The 20,993-nt window shown below is 41.5% G+C and overlaps 1 protein-coding gene across 1 annotated transcript in view; it reads left to right on the forward strand.

Annotated features, from left to right (window-relative positions):
- Nucleotides 1-2,073: 2,073 nt before the first annotated feature.
- Nucleotides 2,074-20,993, forward strand: part of LOC123344006 (transformation/transcription domain associated protein) — a 160,392-nt gene continuing 141,472 nt past the window's right edge. Inside the window, exons 1-11 of the mRNA XM_044979696.1 lie at nucleotides 2,074-2,170; nucleotides 3,036-3,197; nucleotides 3,561-3,610; nucleotides 5,781-5,891; nucleotides 6,542-6,646; nucleotides 7,460-7,543; nucleotides 8,655-8,711; nucleotides 15,033-15,158; nucleotides 18,545-18,622; nucleotides 18,862-18,950; nucleotides 20,532-20,628. Of these exons, the coding sequence (XP_044835631.1) occupies nucleotides 3,098-3,197; nucleotides 3,561-3,610; nucleotides 5,781-5,891; nucleotides 6,542-6,646; nucleotides 7,460-7,543; nucleotides 8,655-8,711; nucleotides 15,033-15,158; nucleotides 18,545-18,622; nucleotides 18,862-18,950; nucleotides 20,532-20,628 (897 nt within the window). The 5' untranslated portion in view covers nucleotides 2,074-2,170; nucleotides 3,036-3,097. The remainder of the gene's footprint in view (nucleotides 2,171-3,035; nucleotides 3,198-3,560; nucleotides 3,611-5,780; nucleotides 5,892-6,541; nucleotides 6,647-7,459; nucleotides 7,544-8,654; nucleotides 8,712-15,032; nucleotides 15,159-18,544; nucleotides 18,623-18,861; nucleotides 18,951-20,531; nucleotides 20,629-20,993) is intronic.

Below are 20,993 nucleotides of genomic sequence, written 5' to 3' on the forward strand. Positions count from 1 at the left end.
CCATATTCCTGATGGCAGAGAAAAAAGTGCCACCTTAAAAAATCTTCCCAAAACAGATGAGTGATGAATTTTTGTGTGTCATACAGCTAATAATACAGTACAAAGCAAAAATATTTTAGGTCCCAATCCTGTAAACCCATAACTCTTTGCATGTAAGTAGACTCACTGAATGGACTGGGACTACTCCCATGCATAGTTACAAACACATAAGTATTTGCAGGATAGGACCTTATTTTGTATTAGCTCTTTCATACAAACTGGATGACACTAGGGTTTTGGAGAATCATGGCAGCCTGGGTAAGATGAGTTACTTTTAATAAAAATATTCTATTGTAAAATAGTCCAAGGCATAGAATGAGAGAGATGAGTTCAGTACAAAAATATGATATCCCATTTATTATTAACGGATTGCTTCTTGCAGTACAGCTTGTTAACTTGGATGACACTTCTATAGTTTGTCATGCAAATAAATTTTCTGAATGTGCCTACTGTCTGGGGAATCTTCTCCCGCAACCCACCTTCCCTTCTATTTTCTATTCTATATCTTGCTCATCACCATAGTCATCAAGAGCCATTGAATCAGTATAGCTGACTTTTCAAAAGAAACCATTGAGCAGAAACAAGTTTTGCCTCCTGAGCTAGGGTAGTTGCTGAAGTTTTTGCTTTCATTCAAATCCAGTTATTTGGTCCAGTCCAGTTCTATGGAAGCTGTGGCTCTCCAAGCACTTCACACAAGGTGTGGGGTGGGATAAAAATGATTATACACATTATATAGACCAACAGGGTTTCACAGTGGTTGAGTTTCTGCACAGCCCTGTGTTCATGCTTAATGCTCAGCGGGCTGTCAGCTTATCTTCCGTCTCCTTTCTGCTCATGGTTGTCGTGGGGAAAACTTATTGGTTCCGATCCTTTGAAGCATCTTTCTTCTACATCTAGGCATTCAGAGCAGGGGAGAACAAAGCGCCTGTCGGTTTTAACCTGGCCTCTGCCCCCCGGTCCTGAGTGCCTGTGTTTGCGGGCTGTCGCTTTAACAGCGGGGCGGATCCGCTGCGGCAGGGGCGGCTCTGCCCAGAGGTCGCGGCGGGCCTGCTGCTGGGAACCGACAAGCTCCGCAGCTTCCGAGCGAGGGTAAATACCGGGGCCCAGGCCCGCGCTGGGGGTGCTGCTGCTGCTGCGGTAACAGGCAGCCGGCCCGGCCCCGCGCCTGCATGGGGGGCAATGGGCCGCGCCGCCCCCAGCGTGGGGCCGGAGGGGTTCGGCTGGGCTGGGTCTCGCCAGTCGCGCGGGGGTCGGGAGGCCGGTGTAGCGGCTCATGGCGCCTGGCCGGGGGCACTGGCGCTGCGCGGGTGGGGAGCCCCGGGCCCCCCGCGTCTGGCTGACCCGGGCGCTCGCTGTTTCGGGTGGGGAGGGGTCGGGGCCGGGGCGGCCGGGGGGGGGGGTGTTGGAGAGATGCGGGGCAGCGATGCGCAGGAGGAGGCGGGGAGCGAAGCCGTTTGCAGGCGGCGGCGGCGGCCGGAACTGAACTTCGGCGGCTTCCGTCGTGCGCTGGGTGCCCATGCGCCGCGCCCGGCTGCGGGCTCGGGCTGGAGGCGACAAAGGAGGGACTCGCGCGAGCGGGGGGCCGCGGCGGCAGCCCGGGGGACAGACCGGGCGCGGGGCAGGTATTGCCCGGCCGGGGACTAGGCCCGGGGGTGGGGCGTGGTGCCGGGGCCGAGCCTGGGGCCGAGCAGTCCCGTCCCGCAGAGGCCCTGCCGTGGGGAGGCCTGGCCGGAATGTGTGAGGGGGGAGGGGGAGACGAGACCCTGCGCTAATGGGGGGGGGTAGGGATCCGAGGGTTGGGGTGGGCGTTGGAGGCCCTCCCGGGGTGGGGGGCAGGGATCTGAGGGGTGGGGTGGGCAGTCCTAGCTCGGGTGGAGGGAGGGTCAGGCGCTCTGGGCTGAAGGGTTGGAGAGAGGGCACAGATGTCAAGGGCTTTGACCTGAGAGGAAATGGGGGCTGGTAGAAGGAGCTGGACGCAATATCGCTTTTGTGCATGTTTTTTTAAAACCCGTAACGGGATTCACACAATTACAGGGTCAGAACATTGGCTGGAATGGGGTCAGCATAGATGGAGTCCAGTCAAAGGCCAAGTGCCCCCCTCAGTCAGGAGAGAGCCACCGAGACAGAGCAGGTAAGGGTGGAGAGGAGCTGAGACTTCTTGGTTGTATTTCCAGTGCTGTCATGAGCTGCCTTCTCGTTTGGGCAAATCACAGAAACCTCTCTGTTCCCCGGGGGCTTCCTTATCTTTAAAATGGGTAGAGCAATTGTCACAAAACTTTACAGGAGTTTTGTGACATTTAATCAATATTTGCAAAGAGATTAAGATGAAAGGCGATGTAAAAGTGCGGTGTGTTTTTTATTGAAACATAGATTGATCTGAAAGCTAAACCAAATTAAGACGTCAGATGTGACAGAAAGTAAGCATGGGTTGTGAAATGAGGTCAGCAGTAAAAACCCTGTGACAGACAATGAAAACTAAAGCCAAATTGAAATTACTGCTTTCAAGTTTTATTACATACTAGAAACTCAGATCTTATTTGTGGAAAAGCTTGCTTCAGGTACCCTGAAACTTTGTTGAGAGGTACTTAAAAGGACATTATCAACTTGAAATCTAGTCAAATTAAAGAATGCTGTTAAAAGAAGTTTATGTTGTGCTCCCACCTCTGAGTTCCCTTGCCAGTTTTTGAGTCTTTTCCACTGTATTTTCCTAATCTTTTAAAATGTTTGTTTCCCCATTGACACTTGATAGACCCACAAAAACAAGAGAGAAAACTGACTATATGCAATTCTGTAAAAGACTCAGTAACAATTTTCTCTGTTTTTTTTTCAGTTAAATGTTATGAGTTGCAATTGTAGGCTTAAATACGTATAACAAATATGATTTTTAAATTGATGGTGCCCCTTTAAAATAATGTCATAGGATTAAATCTAGATGATGGTGGTATCCACCAGTAAGTTATCCTACTTACAGTGTTTTTTTGTTTTGTGTTTTGTAGGTGGGCTGATTTTTTTTTTCTTTCCAGTTTTTTAATAAACTCTAATCTGGTCCAAAAGAAAAATGGCCTTTGTTTCGACACAAGGGCCCACTGTGGTTGACCAAACCACTTTGATGAAGAAATACCTCCAGTTTGTGGCTGCTCTAACAGATGTTAATACACGTAAGTTTATTTTCTATTTATTAAGGAAATGTAATTCTTTGTTACTCATTTGCTTCAAGGAGTTCTGTAATATTGTCTATTGAGTTGGTTGGTAAACTTGCATGGGGTTTGCTTTGCATTTCCTTTGATCCTTGATGTTTGAAGAAGCAAAATGATGAGCATTATTTACTTGAGCCTTAGAGAGAAGTGTGTGAGTATGAAGTGTGAGTATGAAATTGTGCGATTGTGAGAAATGTGTCCCTTTCAACTGGGCAGTGATGGCTAAACTGATAAGATCTGATTGCTTCTTTCACCTGTGAATGTTTGATGGTATTTGTCACACATTTAATTATTCACTTGAATTTGCAATTTTTTGTTTTTCAGCCGATGAAACAAAATTGAAAATGATGCAAGAAGTCAGTGAGAATTTTGAGGTAATTACTGAATAAACTTACTTCTTGAATGATTTAAATGCAATATTTCTTGTTCTTGCTGTGTATGCAAGCTGGATTTCTGCTCTTGTTTTGTTTGTTAAATTCAAACATATGCTAATTATTAAGTAAACAGCCATTACCCATTGGTTCTGTGTTTTTAAGTAAGAAAAGCCTTATTTCATTTTTAGAATGCATTACATGTCTCACTTCAAACTTGTTAGCAGAGTTATTGGAGAACTATAGGTTGTGTCCTTCCAGGATTTCTTTCTCTCAAATAATTGTTTTAACAGAAAATCTTTGTTCAGTAAGTAAGTTTTGAATAAAGAGACTAATCAAAATGTTTTTGAATTTTACCTCTCCAGTGTTTACTGCATAACTTGATAAATTTGTCTGTGGAATTGTTTCTATAACTGAGTTCAGGTGTACGTTTAGCTCTCTTGAAGTAGCGGGCTGCGTGGTGGTTTTTTTTTTTTTTAAATTGAGATATGCAGCAGTTTTAGAGGTGAGGGTGAATTGTCAGTGGGGATTCCTTCCTTGAGGACTGGAGGTCGAGGTGACAACACTGACCCTTTTCAGTTCTTGGGGTAGGGGGAAAAGGGGCGTCAGCTGAGCAGGAGAAAATAGTTTATACATAGTATGTTCATCTGGGGTGCATAAGAGGTACCATGTAGAAATATTAGATGCTAGGTTTGCATTTCTTGCTCAAGAAATGACACCATTGTATTATATTACACTAAAATCTGAATGGAATCCCCCGTTCTTATGTGTTGGCTTTTATTTAGAAGTACTGAATTCTAGGTACATTAGCCAAATATAATTTAATCTGGGACATTTGGGCAAGAATATCCACATTAATTAAAAATGCCACATGTTTAATGACCAGTGCTGAGGACCTCTGTTCTATGTCTTGCCCAAAGGTACATCCTGCATCTCTGACATTGCTATTGAATGAATTGCTGCTCCACTTCCTCTTGCCCCTGGGTTATCCATGGAGACCTCTCATCCAAGTACTGATGTGACCTAACGCTGCTTAACCTAGGGGCACGCAACTCAAGCTAATATAGCTCCACCATAAAGAAGATAGTATTAAATACAAAAAAGCCAAATATTGAAAGCATTTAGGCCAGGGGTCGGCAACCTTTCAGAAGTGGCGTGCCGAGTCTTCATTTAATCACTCTTATTTAAAAAACCTGAAAAGCTCTGTTAATAAACTATAGGTCTGATAAAATACTTTATTAAAGATCTCCATATTCTGTTTAATTTTTATCATGCTCAACTTATGGTCTAGAACAGGAGTCGGCAACCTTTCAGAAGTGGTGTGCTGAGTCTTCATTTAGTCACTCTGATTTAAGGTTTTGCGTGCCAGTAATAAATTTTAGTTTAGAAGGTGTCTTTCTATAATATATAACTAAACTATTGTTGTATGTAAAGTAAAGAAGGTTTTTAAAATGTTTAAGAAGCTTCATTTAAAATTAAATTAAAATACAGAGCCCCCCCGGACCAGTGGCCAGGACCCGGGCAGTGTGAGTGCCATTGAAAATCAATTTGTGTGCCACCTTTGGCACGCGTGCCATAGTTTGCCTACCCCAGATTTAGGGAATACTTCTTTACCTGAATACGTGTATTTGTTGCCTATGCAACTCTTTGCCACAGATGTCAAATCTTTCCTCTCAGTCTCTTGCAAGTATGTGTCAGATGAATTTGGAGTGTCATTCTTCAAAAATTGCTGCAGGAAGGGAGAATGTTTCTCTTTTCCCTGTTCCAGAGCTTCCTGGCTGCTGCAAACCTGAGAGAGGTCTTGAGTATCTTCCCATCCTCTGTTTTTGAGCCTGTCTCTCCTGAGTTGTTCCAGTGTCTGCTTCTGCTGCTGCTCATATCTTTTGTGTAGCAGTAGGAGTCTTCCCCTTCTGGGGTATTTTTTCCTATGTTCAATTTTATTCATTTTAATGTCAGTTTAATGTCCTTTCTGTCAGAAGGTGGTTGATCGCTAATACTTTAAAGATTTATTTAAAAAAAAAAAAACCCATAAAACCTTTTTCAGTGGTTAGCGGCATATAACGTTTATATTTTGATGACAGTCTGTGTAGCATGTGTATTACAAGTAACTTGGTTAAATCACACTTGAAATGAGAGTATTCAGAGAAAGTATTTTTTTTCTTTTAATAACTAGAATGTAACATCATCCCCTCAGTATTCTACATTCCTGGAACACATCATCCCTCGATTTCTCACCTTTCTGCAGGATGGAGAGGTGCAGTTTCTGCAGGAGAAACCAGCACAGGTACTATGTACAAAGCAGCAGTTATCTTTTTGTGCAGTTTTAATTCTCTAATTCAGAAATGTGAGAGATTAGAGAGAGTGCTGAGTGAGCAAATCTATTTTTGATTATAGGTTTTATATCTACACAAAGAGGCAGAATTGAAAAAGTCTGTATTGCTCTCAGTAAGATACTTAAATAAAGTTGGCCATTCTGTTTTGCAAATATGTTCTTTAATACCTCTCTTCTGTCACTTAAAGTAGTGTACATGTTACAGTTGGCTCTATTACTGAGAGATGATCACAACTGACTAAGTTTGCATTACAGAGTTAAAGGCAAAAGTTGAAGCATTACTATCGAGTAGTTATCAGAATATTTTATCATTCTTTTAATTTAAATTGCAGTTTAAGAATACAAATTAAATTTGTGCTGTGCTTTATAGCCAAATATTTGACCATTACAAGAAACTATTATGTATATTTATATAGGCATTTAATCTATTTGAAGAAAAGGGTTTTTTAAAAAAAAGCATATAGTTTGTCATTTTAGTGAATTAACACATTAAGGCAATATTGAATTGAACAAGAATTTTTTTTTAGTGATTTAAGGATTATCCTTACAAAGTTTTGATTATTTAAGTTCTAATAGATGTCTTTGTTCATTTTGTTTTCCAGCAATTGCGAAAGCTAGTTCTCGAAATAATTCATAGAATACCAACAAATGAACATCTTCGTCCCCATACCAAAAATGTTTTGTCGGTGATGTTTAGATTTCTAGAGGTATTTTTATTTATTTCACTTTGTTAAAACGATGCTTCAGATTTTGAGAGAGATTCCTATTTCTCCTCCTCCCGAAAAATATTAGGGTAGAATTCTGACCACACTGATGCTTGGGGTTAGATAATCTTTAATGGAACAAACCCATTCTATTAATAATTGCACTGTTTGAGCTGCTGGGACAGGATGGGAGGGGCAGTTGATTAGTCTTCACTTCATGATGATGTTTTCATATATAACATCTCTGGGTTCTATTTTACCCTTATGTATACTCTTGAAAGGTTTGCTAGGATTTTACTGAGACACAGAACTGTTCTTGATAGCTTACTCTAGGTGAGATGTCATGAAAGAACATTTTTTCTAGACTAGTTTATTACATAATTAAAGAGGAGAGGATCAGTGGCTCATTTTAAGTCCTTCCTTCAGATTCTTGCTTGCATCAAATCTAAATTATTGATAACTTAGGCCCTGTGTGAAAGGATCACTGTCCCTGTGAGGAGCCCTATTGAATTTGATCAATCAGTGGGGCTTCGCAAAGGGGTCTGCCGAAGTAGAGCAGGTTGCAGGATTGAGGCCTAATCCTGCCAAAGATACAAATTCAATATTTCCATTGATATTTTAATGGGATAACTACACACAGATAGCAAGACTGGGCTCTGATAAGTAACATGTAAAAAATGAGATGTTTTCCTTGTGGCAGTTTATATTAGGCAGAAACTTTCTAGGTTGCTGAGATTAAATTAAAGCTATATAAAATATATTTTTAATGAAGTTGTTTGAGTACAACAATGGGCTAATTAAACACATGTTTTCCAGACAGAGAATGAAGAAAATGTACTTATTTGTTTGAGAATAATTATTGAACTACACAAACAGTTCCGGCCACCAATCACCCAAGAAGTGAGTTGTATTTTATTATGTGATGTAGAAGAGTTACTCTACATGCTCTCTGTCTGAATTGATCTATTTCTGGCATATTTAATTGATGAATATGCCGGAAATATTCATGCACTACACCCAGTGTTTTATAGGTGTTAATATGCTGTGAGTATCCTGCATTTTAAAAATTCTCCTGAGAGTTAATGCTGTAGACAAGGATTGTGCCAGGGTTTACAGTCTCAGTGGTTTTACTCTGGAGCAGCATCAGTTTTGCTCTCAATCCTTATGAGCCTTCTGACTAGATTTATTGCAGTGGAGTAACAATCTGCTGTTCTAACCAAATGTGCAACTGACTAGCTTTCAGGCAGTTTCACTCTGATGATGATATTTTTTCCAGATTCTGTGTGCATAAACTGTGGTACCAGCATGACTTTGGGGAAAAGCCAGACAGAGAATAAATACATAGAAGGGAGGTCGCAGCCCAAAACATTCCAAATGAAAGATAAGGATTGAAAGGCAGAACAACATGGGTTGGGGGACCAGAATATTCTGGATGAGTAGGGGAAGGTGGAGGACCAAAATCTCAGGATATGGAGGTGGACCACCAAAAAGAGGGAATCCATGAGAGGAGAAAAAAATTGGGGGTATTTTGTTCTGAGAGAAGGAAAGAAAACCAGAATAGGAACAAGAAGAAAGTCAGCAATCGATGTAAGTTCTTACTCTGTTACTAGGGTTAGGAGTACAGTATATCTTACAAGAAGTAGAAAACCAAAACTGTAGTATCTCTTCTTCCCCCATCCCACCATTGAGAGGATTTAATGGTTTTGGAATAATGATGGTGTATCTGTGTTTGAATTATTATTTTGAGGGTCTTTCTACTGCTATTCAAGTTTAATGTTGACAGTAAACTGGCTTAGTAGTCCAAAGAAACTCTCCAAAAGGATCTCCCCAATCCATTTTAAGTTTGTGAGGATTCATCCCCATACTTAAGTGAAATTAATCTGCTGACAGTAAGTAATTTAACAAGATTCTTAGAGTACACTTCCCCCAGTACTGATACAAGGATCCTAAAGTAATGAAATTGATTCCCCCTTCTTCCCTCTCACCCTCCAGTAATATTCTTTCTTCCTAGATTCATCATTTTTTGGACTTTGTGAAACAGATTTACAAGGAACTTCCAAAAGTAGTGGTAAGTCTTATTCCCTGTGATCACACTGTCTGTGTCTGAAAGTGGTACTACTTATTTTATAATTAGCACAAATTAAAATGACTTTTTTGAAGTCAGTGACATGTAACTAATGCTGTTTTAAAGAAAATAAAAAGGTAACTATATAACATGTTATATTTTAAAAAGAGAGAAAGTTGCAGACTTCTGTTGAGTTCTTACATTCTGATCTCCATTTTAGAACACAATCTAACTAGTGTTAGCAAGTGAAGTCACTATTAGTTTAGTCAAGGGTTCTTCTTATTTTTTTTTTTAACTTGGAGCCTAATTCTAGAATCAAACACACACACACACACACACACACACAGTACACCTCTACCCCGATATAATGTGACCCGATATAACACGAATTCGGACATAACGCGGTAAAGCAGTGCTCGTGGGGGGGCTGTGCACTCCAGTGGATCAAAGCAAGTTTGATATAACGCGGTTTCACCTATAATGCAGTATGACTTTTTTTTTGGCTCCCGAGGACAGCGTTGTATCGGGGTAGAGGTGTATATTTAAAAACAAACAAACAAAAAAATCAGCTGCTATGCCTCAGACAACATCTAGTGTTTTGGAGGCATGCATTTGTAAGTGTGCCCTGACCCTGACTCAGAGATCTGATTTGAGCCTTTTCTTAACTGCTTAATAACTAGCGTTGAACTTGTAGAGAGACTATTTCAATCAATAGTGATTAAAATGAGAGTATTAGTACTTTGTAGTTTAGTCTTATTTTCAAGATTTAGTGTGATGAACACTTCGCTAGTAATAGGAAGTGTGAAACTTGTTTTTGCCATGTTCAGTCACACAGTATTTTGATATTTGTCATCATGAAATAGAAATTGGTTTTTGTTGTTTTCACGGTGTTGTAAGTCAGCCTTTACTCTAACATAGGAAGAGAGCAGCGTCCATGATGTGAGGTCTTAGAGACACTGCAGCTCAGTCATGGGTTCCGCAGTTGCAGTATTGCTAGGCCCTATAACCTCATTAGTGGCTCAACGTTTTAATAACATTGTTTTTTAATCTATAGAATTTCAGCTTCTTCAAGTCTATGTCCACAAAGATCCCACTGTAGGTGTGAGTGCTTCGAATGCGTGAGACTGGAATTGTCCAGCCATCTGTTTGCTTTTGAGTTGTCCTGTACACTCTTACGCCACTTACAATGAGGGCATAAAAATGGAGCAGCCCCAACCATCACTCACTTTCGTCTTACTGTCCGAGGCACTGAGTTGATGCATAATGTCTTTCTATTGCCCTAGGGGATAGGATTAGGGTTTTATAGTTTGTTTTTCTTTTTCTCCCCTCCCCTCTCCGTAACTTTTTTCTTGTTTCATTTAAGCTGGTTGACTTTAACTCCTCTACCTCCTCCGAAAGACTCCTTGTTTTCTTTCTGAGTCTCAAGTCTGATGGCTGAGATCTGCCCTGCCTGCGAGACAGCTGTGCCTATAAATGATACACATATAAAGTGCCTTTTTTGTTTAGGGGAATCTCCTATCTCAAACTACTATATTATTTATAACTCTTCTTTTTGAACACACACAAGGCATGTGATGACCACTTGATGATGATCTTTTTGCTGGAAAAGATAAGATTTTTGACTCTGAGATTCCTGCTTGAGAGCAGTCTGCTCCTGCCTATGAACTTGTTTCAGCTTGTGCTTTGGCTACAAGAGATGCAACTTGGGGGGGCTAAGAGGTCTTTTGATTCTGGGAGTCCCTGAAACTTTAAGCCTTCTGTTTGCTCTTAGGAAAAAAAGAAGTGATGTGAACAGGATTTCAGTCTTTTTGAAGAATCACAGAACCCAGTGTGACTTTGAAAAAGCAGAGCTCTCTGGATGCAGCTTTGCACTAATCTGCATCACTGGTAGTGGCCAAGAGGAAGGGTAAAAGGCATTATGCGTCTGAGTTGCCGAAGGCTATTCCTTCAAACTCACATTGGGGTTTCACGGAATCATGGCACCATTCTTTTGATTCAGGGGTGCAGCTTCTGTCTTCATTGATCAATACTGTTTCTTAAGTACAGTTGGCATAGGTGTACTGTACGTCAGGGCTTTGGAGCGGAGCCTGGAGCTGGAGAGCGGAGCAGCAGGTTTTTGCGTGGAGCTGGAGTGGAGCCAGAGCACAGCTCCAAAGCCCTGCTGTATGCCACCAAATCATTGCATTGTGATATGATATCTGCCAAGGCAGCTGCATTGGAACCATTGTCATCTGTACCACCTCCTCTTTCTGCCCAGGCTATTTTTACATCTTCTGCAGATCTAGCTATCACCCTGGAACTGGAATCCCCTTTGCTGAATCTCTCTCCTTTTATCTGTGGTATCCAAACCTCTGCTTGGAGTTCAGAGTACCGAAGATGAACCTGCCTGCATTGATCCTCTATGGTAGCAGTGTCTACCTTTAATACCAAGGGGTTCTGAGTTTCTGTGTTTCTACACTTCAAGGATCTGCACCTCCTTTAGAAGAATTCTGCTCATGTTTATGTGGCAGCAGATGTTGTTCTCCTAGGAGATGTTCTCATTTGCCTAGAGTGGTTCCTGAGAGAAACCTTAAAAGGAGTCACAGATCTCCTGCTTCCATCATGTTCTTTGGTTCCCATCTCTTTGGCACCATATGCCTTTATCTTCTGGGATGAAGTGGCCTTAATGTTTTGTGTGGAGTCCTTAGCTATTTCCTGCTCTTTTGCATCAAGATCTAGAATAAGGTGGTTGTCCCTAAAAACACCCCCCACCCACCCAAAAAAAAACCAACCCAAACAAACCCACACCCCATCTCAGGAGGCTCAGTCATCGCTCCAAGATCGCTCCTTCATGGTTCTAAACAGAAACTGTATAGTGATGAGGAAGACCTCCTCAAAGAATATGAGGACCAAGCTGGTCATATTGGCTTTATTGATTGAAGGTGTGACACCATCTGCTATGTCAAAAATAGAACATTTTAAGGCCATGAAAGATAGAGATACAAATATCTGTTTAAAAAGTTAACTGTTTAAATGATTTAAATTGTTTAATCGGTTAACTGATTAAAGGGAGAGGAAACCCGGGGCTGGGGGTCGCCTGGCTGGCCTGGGGCTGGGGGTTAATGATTAAGATTGGTTAACTGGTAAGACTAATGCTTACCGGCTAACCGTTTAGTATTTTACATTACTAGTTCAAGACCTCCTTAGAAGAATGGTGGACACTTTAGAGTTTCTGATAGAGATCATTTAAGAGAGCTGTCCTAAATTATTTGACATTTCCCAGGGTTGATTAGCCAGGCCTATTAATAAAGGCATTCTCAAGATAGAAAGTGGGGGCTGTCACAGATCCTTGGCTAAAACAGCCACATCCAAGAGGGCCAACATAGATGCCCTGCTAGATAATCATCGAGATGAGGAGATGCATCACAGCAGGTCACTAGGGATGTTCGCACAATTCTACAGTTGGTTTCCAGACAAGGCCTCAAGATCAATTGAGACATGTCCGATCTCACACCTACTCAGATCACAAAATTTATATGGGCGGTGCTGGACTTCACAATGGCAAGAGCATACATTCCTAAACACAGACTTTTCATGAGTCACCTCATTTCATACCTGCAATCTCATCTGAGAACCTCAATAAGATTCTGCCTCCATTTACTGGGTCATATGGCAGCTTTACTTATGTGACTCCATAAGTCCTCTGGTCTTTTCAGAGTTGGTTAAGAACAGTTTATCAGCCAGTCAAATACAACATGGACTTGCCTGTTGGAGTGCCAGTGTCTCTGCTTTGGTGGACAGACCCTTAAAAATCAGCTAGGGAATTATGTTTCATCCACCGCCCCCTTAAAAAAAACAAACAAAAAAACTCTTGTGATGGATGCTTTCAAATGATGCTGGGATGCACATGTGGACTTCCTCTGAATACAGGGCAAGTGATCGTGAGTAGAGTCTGTTACACATAAATGTACTGGAGCTGAGGGCCATTCATCTAGCCTGGAAGGCATTTCTGCTTCTCTTTCTGGGCACCACCACTCAAAGCTGTTGCATTGTCTGTCAAGATATATGTTGTATGGAGAGTCCAGGGGGAGTGCGATCATGACACTTCTGTCAGGAAGTGATAACCTATGAGACTGGTGCATCCTACAAAAGATCATCCTAGTAGCTCTGTCTTTCAAGTACCCAGAATTATTTGGCAGATCATCTAAGCAGAAAGAGCTCCATCACAATTCATGTGTGAGTGGGAGCTGAAAGACTTCTAAATCAAGTATTGCTAAACAGAGTTCCCTATTTGCTGGATCTGTTTGCTCCCAGTGTGAACACAAAGTCTCCAGTGTTCTCTTCCCAAAGAGGAGTGAGTTCAGGATCTATGGTAGATGTATTTCTGATTTGGTAGGAGAAAAACCTGTTAATGTTTCTCTCTATTTCATTATTTCCCAAAGTCCTTAGAAAGATCTATCAGGACAAAGCCAAGGTGGTAATGATAGTTCCAGCCTGGGTGCATCAGTTCTGGTATTCTGACATGATGCACCTATCAATTAGGCCACTTCTGCTACTAAACCTCCCAGATGTCATTCTGCAGAACCAAGGCCTGGTGCTGCAAACCGACCTGGCTTCTCTACATGTGACTAGTTGACTAAGGTCTGTAGATAGTGGCTGTACAAGAGCTTTTGATCCAGAGCAATAAGGCCTCTGAGAAGCATGTTTCAAGGTAAAAAGTTGTTTCTTGTTGTGGTCCATTGAAACACATTCAGTCCTTGGGTTTTTCTATTCCAGCTCTTTTGGACTATTTGCCATTGAAACACTTGGGACTGTAGATTAACTCTAATGAGTCATGTGACCGCTATATCCGCATATCACCCATCTGTTGAGGGTCATTAAAAGGTGGTTTCAGATTTCATATAAAGCAACTTATACACTTAACTGTAGTTTTTCCTAAATCTCCTGTGCAGGCTAACCTCCACACACTTATAACTCTGTAGTATAGACCAGGTCTGTCTGTCTAAGTTGCCTTTCATCGACCTCATTATGTCTGTGTCTATGCTACAGCCTTGCTCCCGCTGATATAAGTGCCATACTACAGCGACATAACTCCCTTCACGAGAGGCTTATGTTGGTGTAGTTAGGGCAATGCAAACACTGCATTACATACATGGGCTGTTGGCTGTCTTGTCAATTTGATGGCAGGAGAGCTGGGTGACTGGACCCCACTCCTGGCTGGGAACCTTGGCTGTCTTGTCAATTTCAGGGCTCCTTGTGGCTTTTGGTAATAAGTCTACAGTGCCAGTTGTTTTCTCTGAAAGACTCTTAGGTGGGTTACAGACTGTATTTAGATTTCCTATACATTAAACAAACAACCCCTTCTCAAGGTAGAAATGCTCTACTAGTTCTCAGTCAACTTCTGTTTCTTGTTTCAGGGGAGACTATTTCTGAGATTTATAAGATTGCGCTAAATGTATGCACAGAACTCCAATTAGCTATCTTTGCTCCCTTGTGACAGCTTTGAGATCAGATGCCCAGTTTGGTAGGGCTCTCCTACAGTCACTTTTAGGTAGGACTCCTGTCACCAACCTCCTTGAAAGGTAACTGCTACTTAATCACCTGCAGTGGGATCTGTATGGACAAATGCATGAAGAAGAAAGAGAGGTGGTTACTTGCCTCACAGTAACTGGAGTCCTTGAAAATGGTTTTTTGTCCACATGGATCTAATGATCTGCCCTCCTTCCCACTCATGTGGAGTCCTTACCTGCTTATTCTGTATTAGTGAAAGAACTCCATTATTTATATTCTTTGGGGAATGCAAAGGTGTATCCAGCAAATGTTCAGTCCCAGTGGACACTGGTGGTTCAGAGTTTGTGGGCTCACAGCTACAATGGGATCCATATGCACAAAAGCACCCCGAAGAACTCCAGCAAGGAAAGTAAGCTCTTTTCTGAAGAATTTAGTAGTAGTAAAAATACTTTCCTCATGGATTGTATTTTCTAAATGGACAACCTACCCAGTTCTCAATTACTGAGGGACAGTCTCCACTTATTGTTATATTTTGCTTTCCACAACCACATCTCTGTACAACTTTTCATGAGTGATGTACCTTAGTATTCGGAGTCTAATATCTAAACTGTATTGTTAAATGTATTCACCTAAATTTGAGTTATTGCTGATTATGTACTCTATGTATCATACGACTTCAAAAATAAACTTTGTATTTGTGGATAATCTAAGCACTATACCCAGATGTGTATACACTTTTCTCAACCTATGTATTATATAATTTTTTTAACATTAGCTTTAATAAAATTTAAATCTGTTTCTCTTCTTTAAAACTTCTGCTTTGTGTGTCTGTAGAATCGATACTTTGAGAATCCTCAGGTGATCCCAGAGAATACTGTTCCTTCCCCAGAAATGGTTGGTATGATTACAACAATTGTGGTGAAAGTAAATCCTGAACGGGATGACAGTGAAACAAGAACAGTGAGTATTTTGACTAGGTGACCTCAAATACTGAGTACCTGTAAAATTGGCCATATGTTAAAGATGAAAATCTTATGGAAAAGAACTAAAAAGGCATGTCCACCCTTTCAAACTTATTATTAGCCATAGAGGTAGGAACAGAAGATACTCCTTTTACAATGGGGATACTGCATAATTTAGACTGCAGGCAACTCCCAGTGACGTTAACAGAAACTCCCATTGACTTGATGTGGAGTTGGATCTGACTCTGAGTATGTTGTGACCTCACATGTTGGAGGGGTGGAGAGAAAAAAAAAAAAAAGCCTATTAACTCTCAGTCTTTCTGTGGTAGGGTTTACCTGATCTGGCTTTGGGCTCTGCTGCTACCCTCAGTTTTCCTTTCCTCCCCAGTCAATCATACTTCACACTGTTAGTGTTTTCTCAAAAAATTCTCCCCTTGTGGGAGTGTGATTTATTACCACAAAGTTCAAAAAAGCCCACACCTTTCACCCAGCTCACCTAGCTGGCTCTTGCTCCTAGCAGGCTTCTTTTCTGGGCCTTCTATCTAGGAGTTCTGGAGAGTTACTCAGCTTTGGACACCTCACTGACCCTTTCTAGGTAGTGTTCCTTGTTTTTTGATGAGTTCCTTCAGAGTCTGTTCTCCCTGAATGATCACAGGCTGCTCTTATCTTTCCCAGCAGGCCTGATTCTTAGGGCATGGCTACACTTGCAGATGTAGAGCGCTTTGAGTTAAACCAGCCTTTGTAGAGCACTGTAGGGAAAGCGCTGCAATCTGTCCACACTGACAGCTGCAAGCGCACTGGCCTGGCCACATTAGCAGCTCTTGCAACGGCCACAGAGAGCAGCGCATTGTGGTAGCTATCCCAGCATGCAACTGGCTACAGTGTGCTTTTCAAATGGAGGGGAGAGCGTGACGGAGTGTGTTGTGTGTGTCGGGGGGAGAGAGTGGGTTTTTGGGGGGCTGAGAGCATGTCAGCATGCTGTCGTAAGTTCAAACAGCAGCAGGACCCTCTCTACCCCCACTCCTCTCTCTCACACAGTATTCCACAGTAATGGTTGTTTTGTCTCGGAGCAGATAAGCATGCCGGATGTCAGAAATGGAGCTTTCAAAGGGCATAGCTGCATTCCTGCAGTGATTCTAAAACAATGACAAGAGTGGCCACTTGACTTAATTATGGGACGTTTCCAGAGGCTGATCAGAATGCAGTAATGCAACACCTCGTTCACACTGACACCTGGGCGTTTCAGCCAATGCGCACCAAGCATTAATCTTCTCGCCAAGGTGGAGTACCAGGAGTGCTCTAGCCTTGGAGTCAGAGCGCTCTACGTGCCTTGCCAGTGTGGAACGGGTAGTGAGCTCATAGACTTAAGGTTAGAAGGGACCATTGTGGTCATCTAGTCTGACCTCCTGCACAATGCAGGCCACAGAATCTCACCCACGCACTCCAGTAACACACCCCTAACTTATGTATGAGTTATTGAAGTCCTCAAATCGTGGTTTAAAGACCTCAGGGTACAGATAATCCTCCAGCAAGTGACCCGTGTCCCACACTGCATAGGAAGGTGAAAAACCTCCAGGGCCTCTGCCAATCTTCCTTGAAGGAAAATTCCTTCCTGACCCCAAATATGGTGATCAGTTAAACACTGAGTATGTGGGCAAGACTCACAAGCCAGTACCCAGGAAAGAATTGTCTGTAGTAACTCAGATCCCACCCCATCTCACATCCCATCACAGACCATTGGGCATATTTACCTGCTAATAATCAAAGATCAATTAATTGCCAGAATTAAGCTATCCTATCATACTATCCCCTCCATAAACTTATCAAGCTTAGTCTTGAAGCCAGATATGTTTTTTGCCCCCACGACTCCCCTTGGAAGGCTGTTCCAGAACTTCGCTCCTCTAATGGTTAGAAACCTTCGTCTAATTTCAAGTCTAAACTTCCTAGTGTCTAGTTTGTATCCATTTGTTCTTGTGTCCACATTGGTACTAAGATTAAATAATTCCTCTCCCTCCCTGATACTTATCCCTCTGATATATTTATAAAGAGCAATCATATCTCCCCTCAGCCTTCCTTTGGTTAGGCTAAACAAGCCAAGCTCTTTCAGTCTCCTTTCATAAGACAGATTTTTCATTCCTCAGATCATACAAGTAGCCCTTCTCTGTACCTGTTCCAGTTTGAATTCATCCTTCTTAAACATGGGAGACCAGAACTGCACACAGTATTCCAGATGAGGTCTCACCAGTGCCTTGTATAACGGTACTAACACCTCCTTATCTTTACTGGAAATACCTCGCCCGATGCATCCTAAAACCGCATTAGCTTTTTTAACGGCCATATCACATTGGCGGCTCATAGTCATCCTGTGATCAACGAATGCTCCAAGGTCCTTCTCCTCCTCTGTTACTTCCAACTGATGTGCCCCCAATTTAGAATCAAAATTCTTGTTATTAATCCCTAAATGCATGACCTTGCACTTTTCACTTTTAAATTTCATCCTATTACTACTACTCCAGTTTACAAGGTCATCCAGATCTTCCTGTATGATATCCCAGTCCTTCTTTGTGTTAGCAATACCTCCCAGCTTTGTGTCATCCACAGACTTTTATTAGCACATTCCCAGTTTTTGTGCCAAGGTCAGTAATAAAAAGATTAAATAAGATTGGTCCCAAAACCGATCCCTGAGGAACTCCGCTAGTAACCTCCTTCCAGCCTGACAGTTCACCTTTCAGTATGACCCATTGTGGTCTCCCCTTTAGCCAGTTCCTTATCCACTTTTCAATTTTCATATTGATCCCTATCTTTTCCAATTTAACTAATAATTCCCCATGTGGAACTGTATCAAATGCCTTACTGAAATCGAGGTAAATTAGATCTACTGCACTCTAACTCACAAGTGTAGCCACGCCCTTAGTCACATGCTCTGTGTCACATGACTATTGTATTCATTCCCTCCACCATGGAGATTGGTGTAGTTGAGCCCCAACCCCTTAAAGAGAGAGTTTGCAGGTGGCACCATCTCTAATGTCTAAGTCTATGTCTTGAATTACCCAAAAGTAGCAGGTATATTGAAAAATATTCTGTTAAAAATGTGTGTGACTCACTCCTCTTGCTGTTGGAGTTGTACTTATCAAAGCTACATTTAAAATGTAAATATAGTTACAGATCAAGAAATGTCTGCATAGAATTTTTATTTATCCAAAGAATAAAACTTCCATAGGATATCATGCGCTCTGAAATTAAGTATTGTTTACCCTGAATGTTTAATTATTAAAAGGAATGATAAATAATTTACATGTTTTTATGAAGGGATTAATTATCAGGTTTTTTTAGTACTTTTCTTTTGAAAAAGAATGAAAATTTTAAAATATTTTTACCTTTCAGCATTCTATAATTCCCAGAGGGTCTCTCTCCTTGAAAGTGTTGGCTGAGCTTCCCATTATTGTTGTTCTAATGTATCAGGTTAGTACAGTATCTTGCATATGAATATTTTATTATTGCCTGTTTATATAGTCTGTGTATTGTGTCTAGCTCATTAGTTAAAACGGATGTAAGATCTTGTGGCAAAATCCACCACCACAATGATGATGATGATGCATTCAGATTAGTTTTTTTCCTGATGTGCTCTCTAATAATTTGCTGAGCACAAATGTGAAATGTGGGTATTGGATTTTGTTTTCAAGTTTGTTATTTCTTTTTAGCTCTACAAACTGAACATTCATAATGTGGTCGCTGAATTTGTGCCCTTGATCATGAACACGATTATAATACAGGTTTCCTCGCAAGCCAGGTAAGACTATCTTAACAAACAATTTCAGTTGAATCTGGGTCATATTGGTAATAGATCTAAGTATGACTCATGCTCTGTAGGTCCCTCTACCCCCCAAACTAGAAATAACACAAGAACCAGGGGCAAGCCAATGAAATAAATAGCAGCAGGTTTAAAGCAAACGTAAGAGTACTTTTTTCACATCATGCACAATCAACCTGTGGAACTCATTGCCAGAGGTTACTGAGAAGGCCAAAAATTTAACTGGGTTCAAAAAAAGAATTAGAAAAGTTCTGAAGGTTAGGTCCATCAGTGGCTGTTGGCCAAGATGGTCAGGGATGTAACCCCTATGCTCTCTGCTTTCCTAAGCTTGGCTGCCAGAAGCTGGGACTGAACAATAGGGGATGGATCAGTTGATAAATTGCCCTGTTCTGTTCATTCCCTCTGAAGCATCTGGACGAGCCACTGTCAGAAGACAGGATACTGGGCTAGCTGGACCATTGGTCTGACCCAGTGTGGCCGTTCTTATGTTCGTAGTTTACTAATAGCTAAACTTGCCATTTAAAAATGATCCAAAATCTTAAAAGATAAATTTATCTTAAAGCACATCTGTTTGCCTTTGGTTGCTTGCAACTACAATAAATCTTGGCTACTTTTGACTTAATTATCCTGGCTCTCAGGAAATTGAGTCTTCGAATATTTCAATTCCAGGTCACTAGACTGAATCTGTCCCAGTTCACTAGTGACCCAGACTGTCATTAGAACTGTCTCAGTTCGTTTAAGTGGACATCTAACAGCATTACAACAATTGCTATTGCAGTGGGCAGTGTTTGCCAGGCCCCATATTTACTAGGATACTACACTCATGGAATCTCCATCCTGCCACAAAACTAGTGTTCTTGCTCTTCTTGGACCCGTGAGAGCCTCCGGTCTAGGCAGAGCATTGATATTCTGCCTGTTGGTTACTACTCTGTCTGCGTCAGAGAGAGAGAGAGTGCCTGATGAGCAGCCAGTGGTTCTGGAAGGGGAAGCAGGAAGAGACAGTCTATCCCGGTCTTCCCAATTCCTTGAGGTGAGCGATTGCTCAAAAGGCAGAGAGGTAGGGAGAGCGTTCTTGACCTGAGGGAAAGTGGAGGTGACCCCTGGAGGAGGAGGTACAGAGTCATGTATTCTCTGTCAGCATACCATCTTGGAATTCTGTAGAAAGCCAGAAACTACATGGTGGGCTGAAACGCAGTAGAAAGCGCTCACATTCTGAGGGCTTTCAATATCAATTGCTCATTTTAATAAGTTATAACCTTCAAATGCTTATCAAGCTATTACAGAATTTCCAGTGTGCCACAGCGTATGTAGGGCCTTGATTATTTAACACCTTTCTGCCTGAGAGGGTAAGCATCGAATGGGCAAGGAGCCTTCCCTACTAGATTTAGGCCCCTTCAGGGCAAAGGAGGGAAGGTTTGAGAGCCCAAGTATGCTCTACTTTGGGTAATTTGACTATACAGCAAACTGAAGCCCTTTCTGGCACTATTCATGACCTCTAAACTCATTTCAAAAAGAGAGGAAGAACAAAATAAGCATAACACTTGTTCAATTCAATTTCAGGCAACACAAACTTTACAATAAGGAGCTGTACGCTGACTTTATTGCTGCCCAGATTAAAACATTATCATTTTTGGCCTACATTATAAGAATATACCAGGTAGGTTATGCTAAAGATGGTTGCTGTTATAAGTAATGTGAGTTCTGTTGCAGGGAAGCAGCAAGAGGAAGATGATGAGCGGCACAGCATGCATCAGGGATTAGAGAGGGAGGAAACTTGTGTAGCAAGTTTAGAGTTACAGGTTTGTTCTATTAGTGAAAGATTTATTTAAAAAAAAAAAAATCAGGTTCAAGTCTGCAGACAAACCTTCCAGCTAAAGAAAAGGTGTATAGAACAGTTGTCTACTGAACTTCATTTTTTTACAGGCAGAATTTTTAAAGGGAAAAAAAAAATTCTGAATTTCTGCCAGATGGAACTATAGATAACTACCAATACAGAAAACTGAAAACAAAACAATTGTTTAA

Source organism: Mauremys mutica, chromosome 11 (assembly GCF_020497125.1).
Source record: "Mauremys mutica isolate MM-2020 ecotype Southern chromosome 11, ASM2049712v1, whole genome shotgun sequence".
Classification (NCBI taxonomy): domain Eukaryota; kingdom Metazoa; phylum Chordata; order Testudines; family Geoemydidae; genus Mauremys; species Mauremys mutica.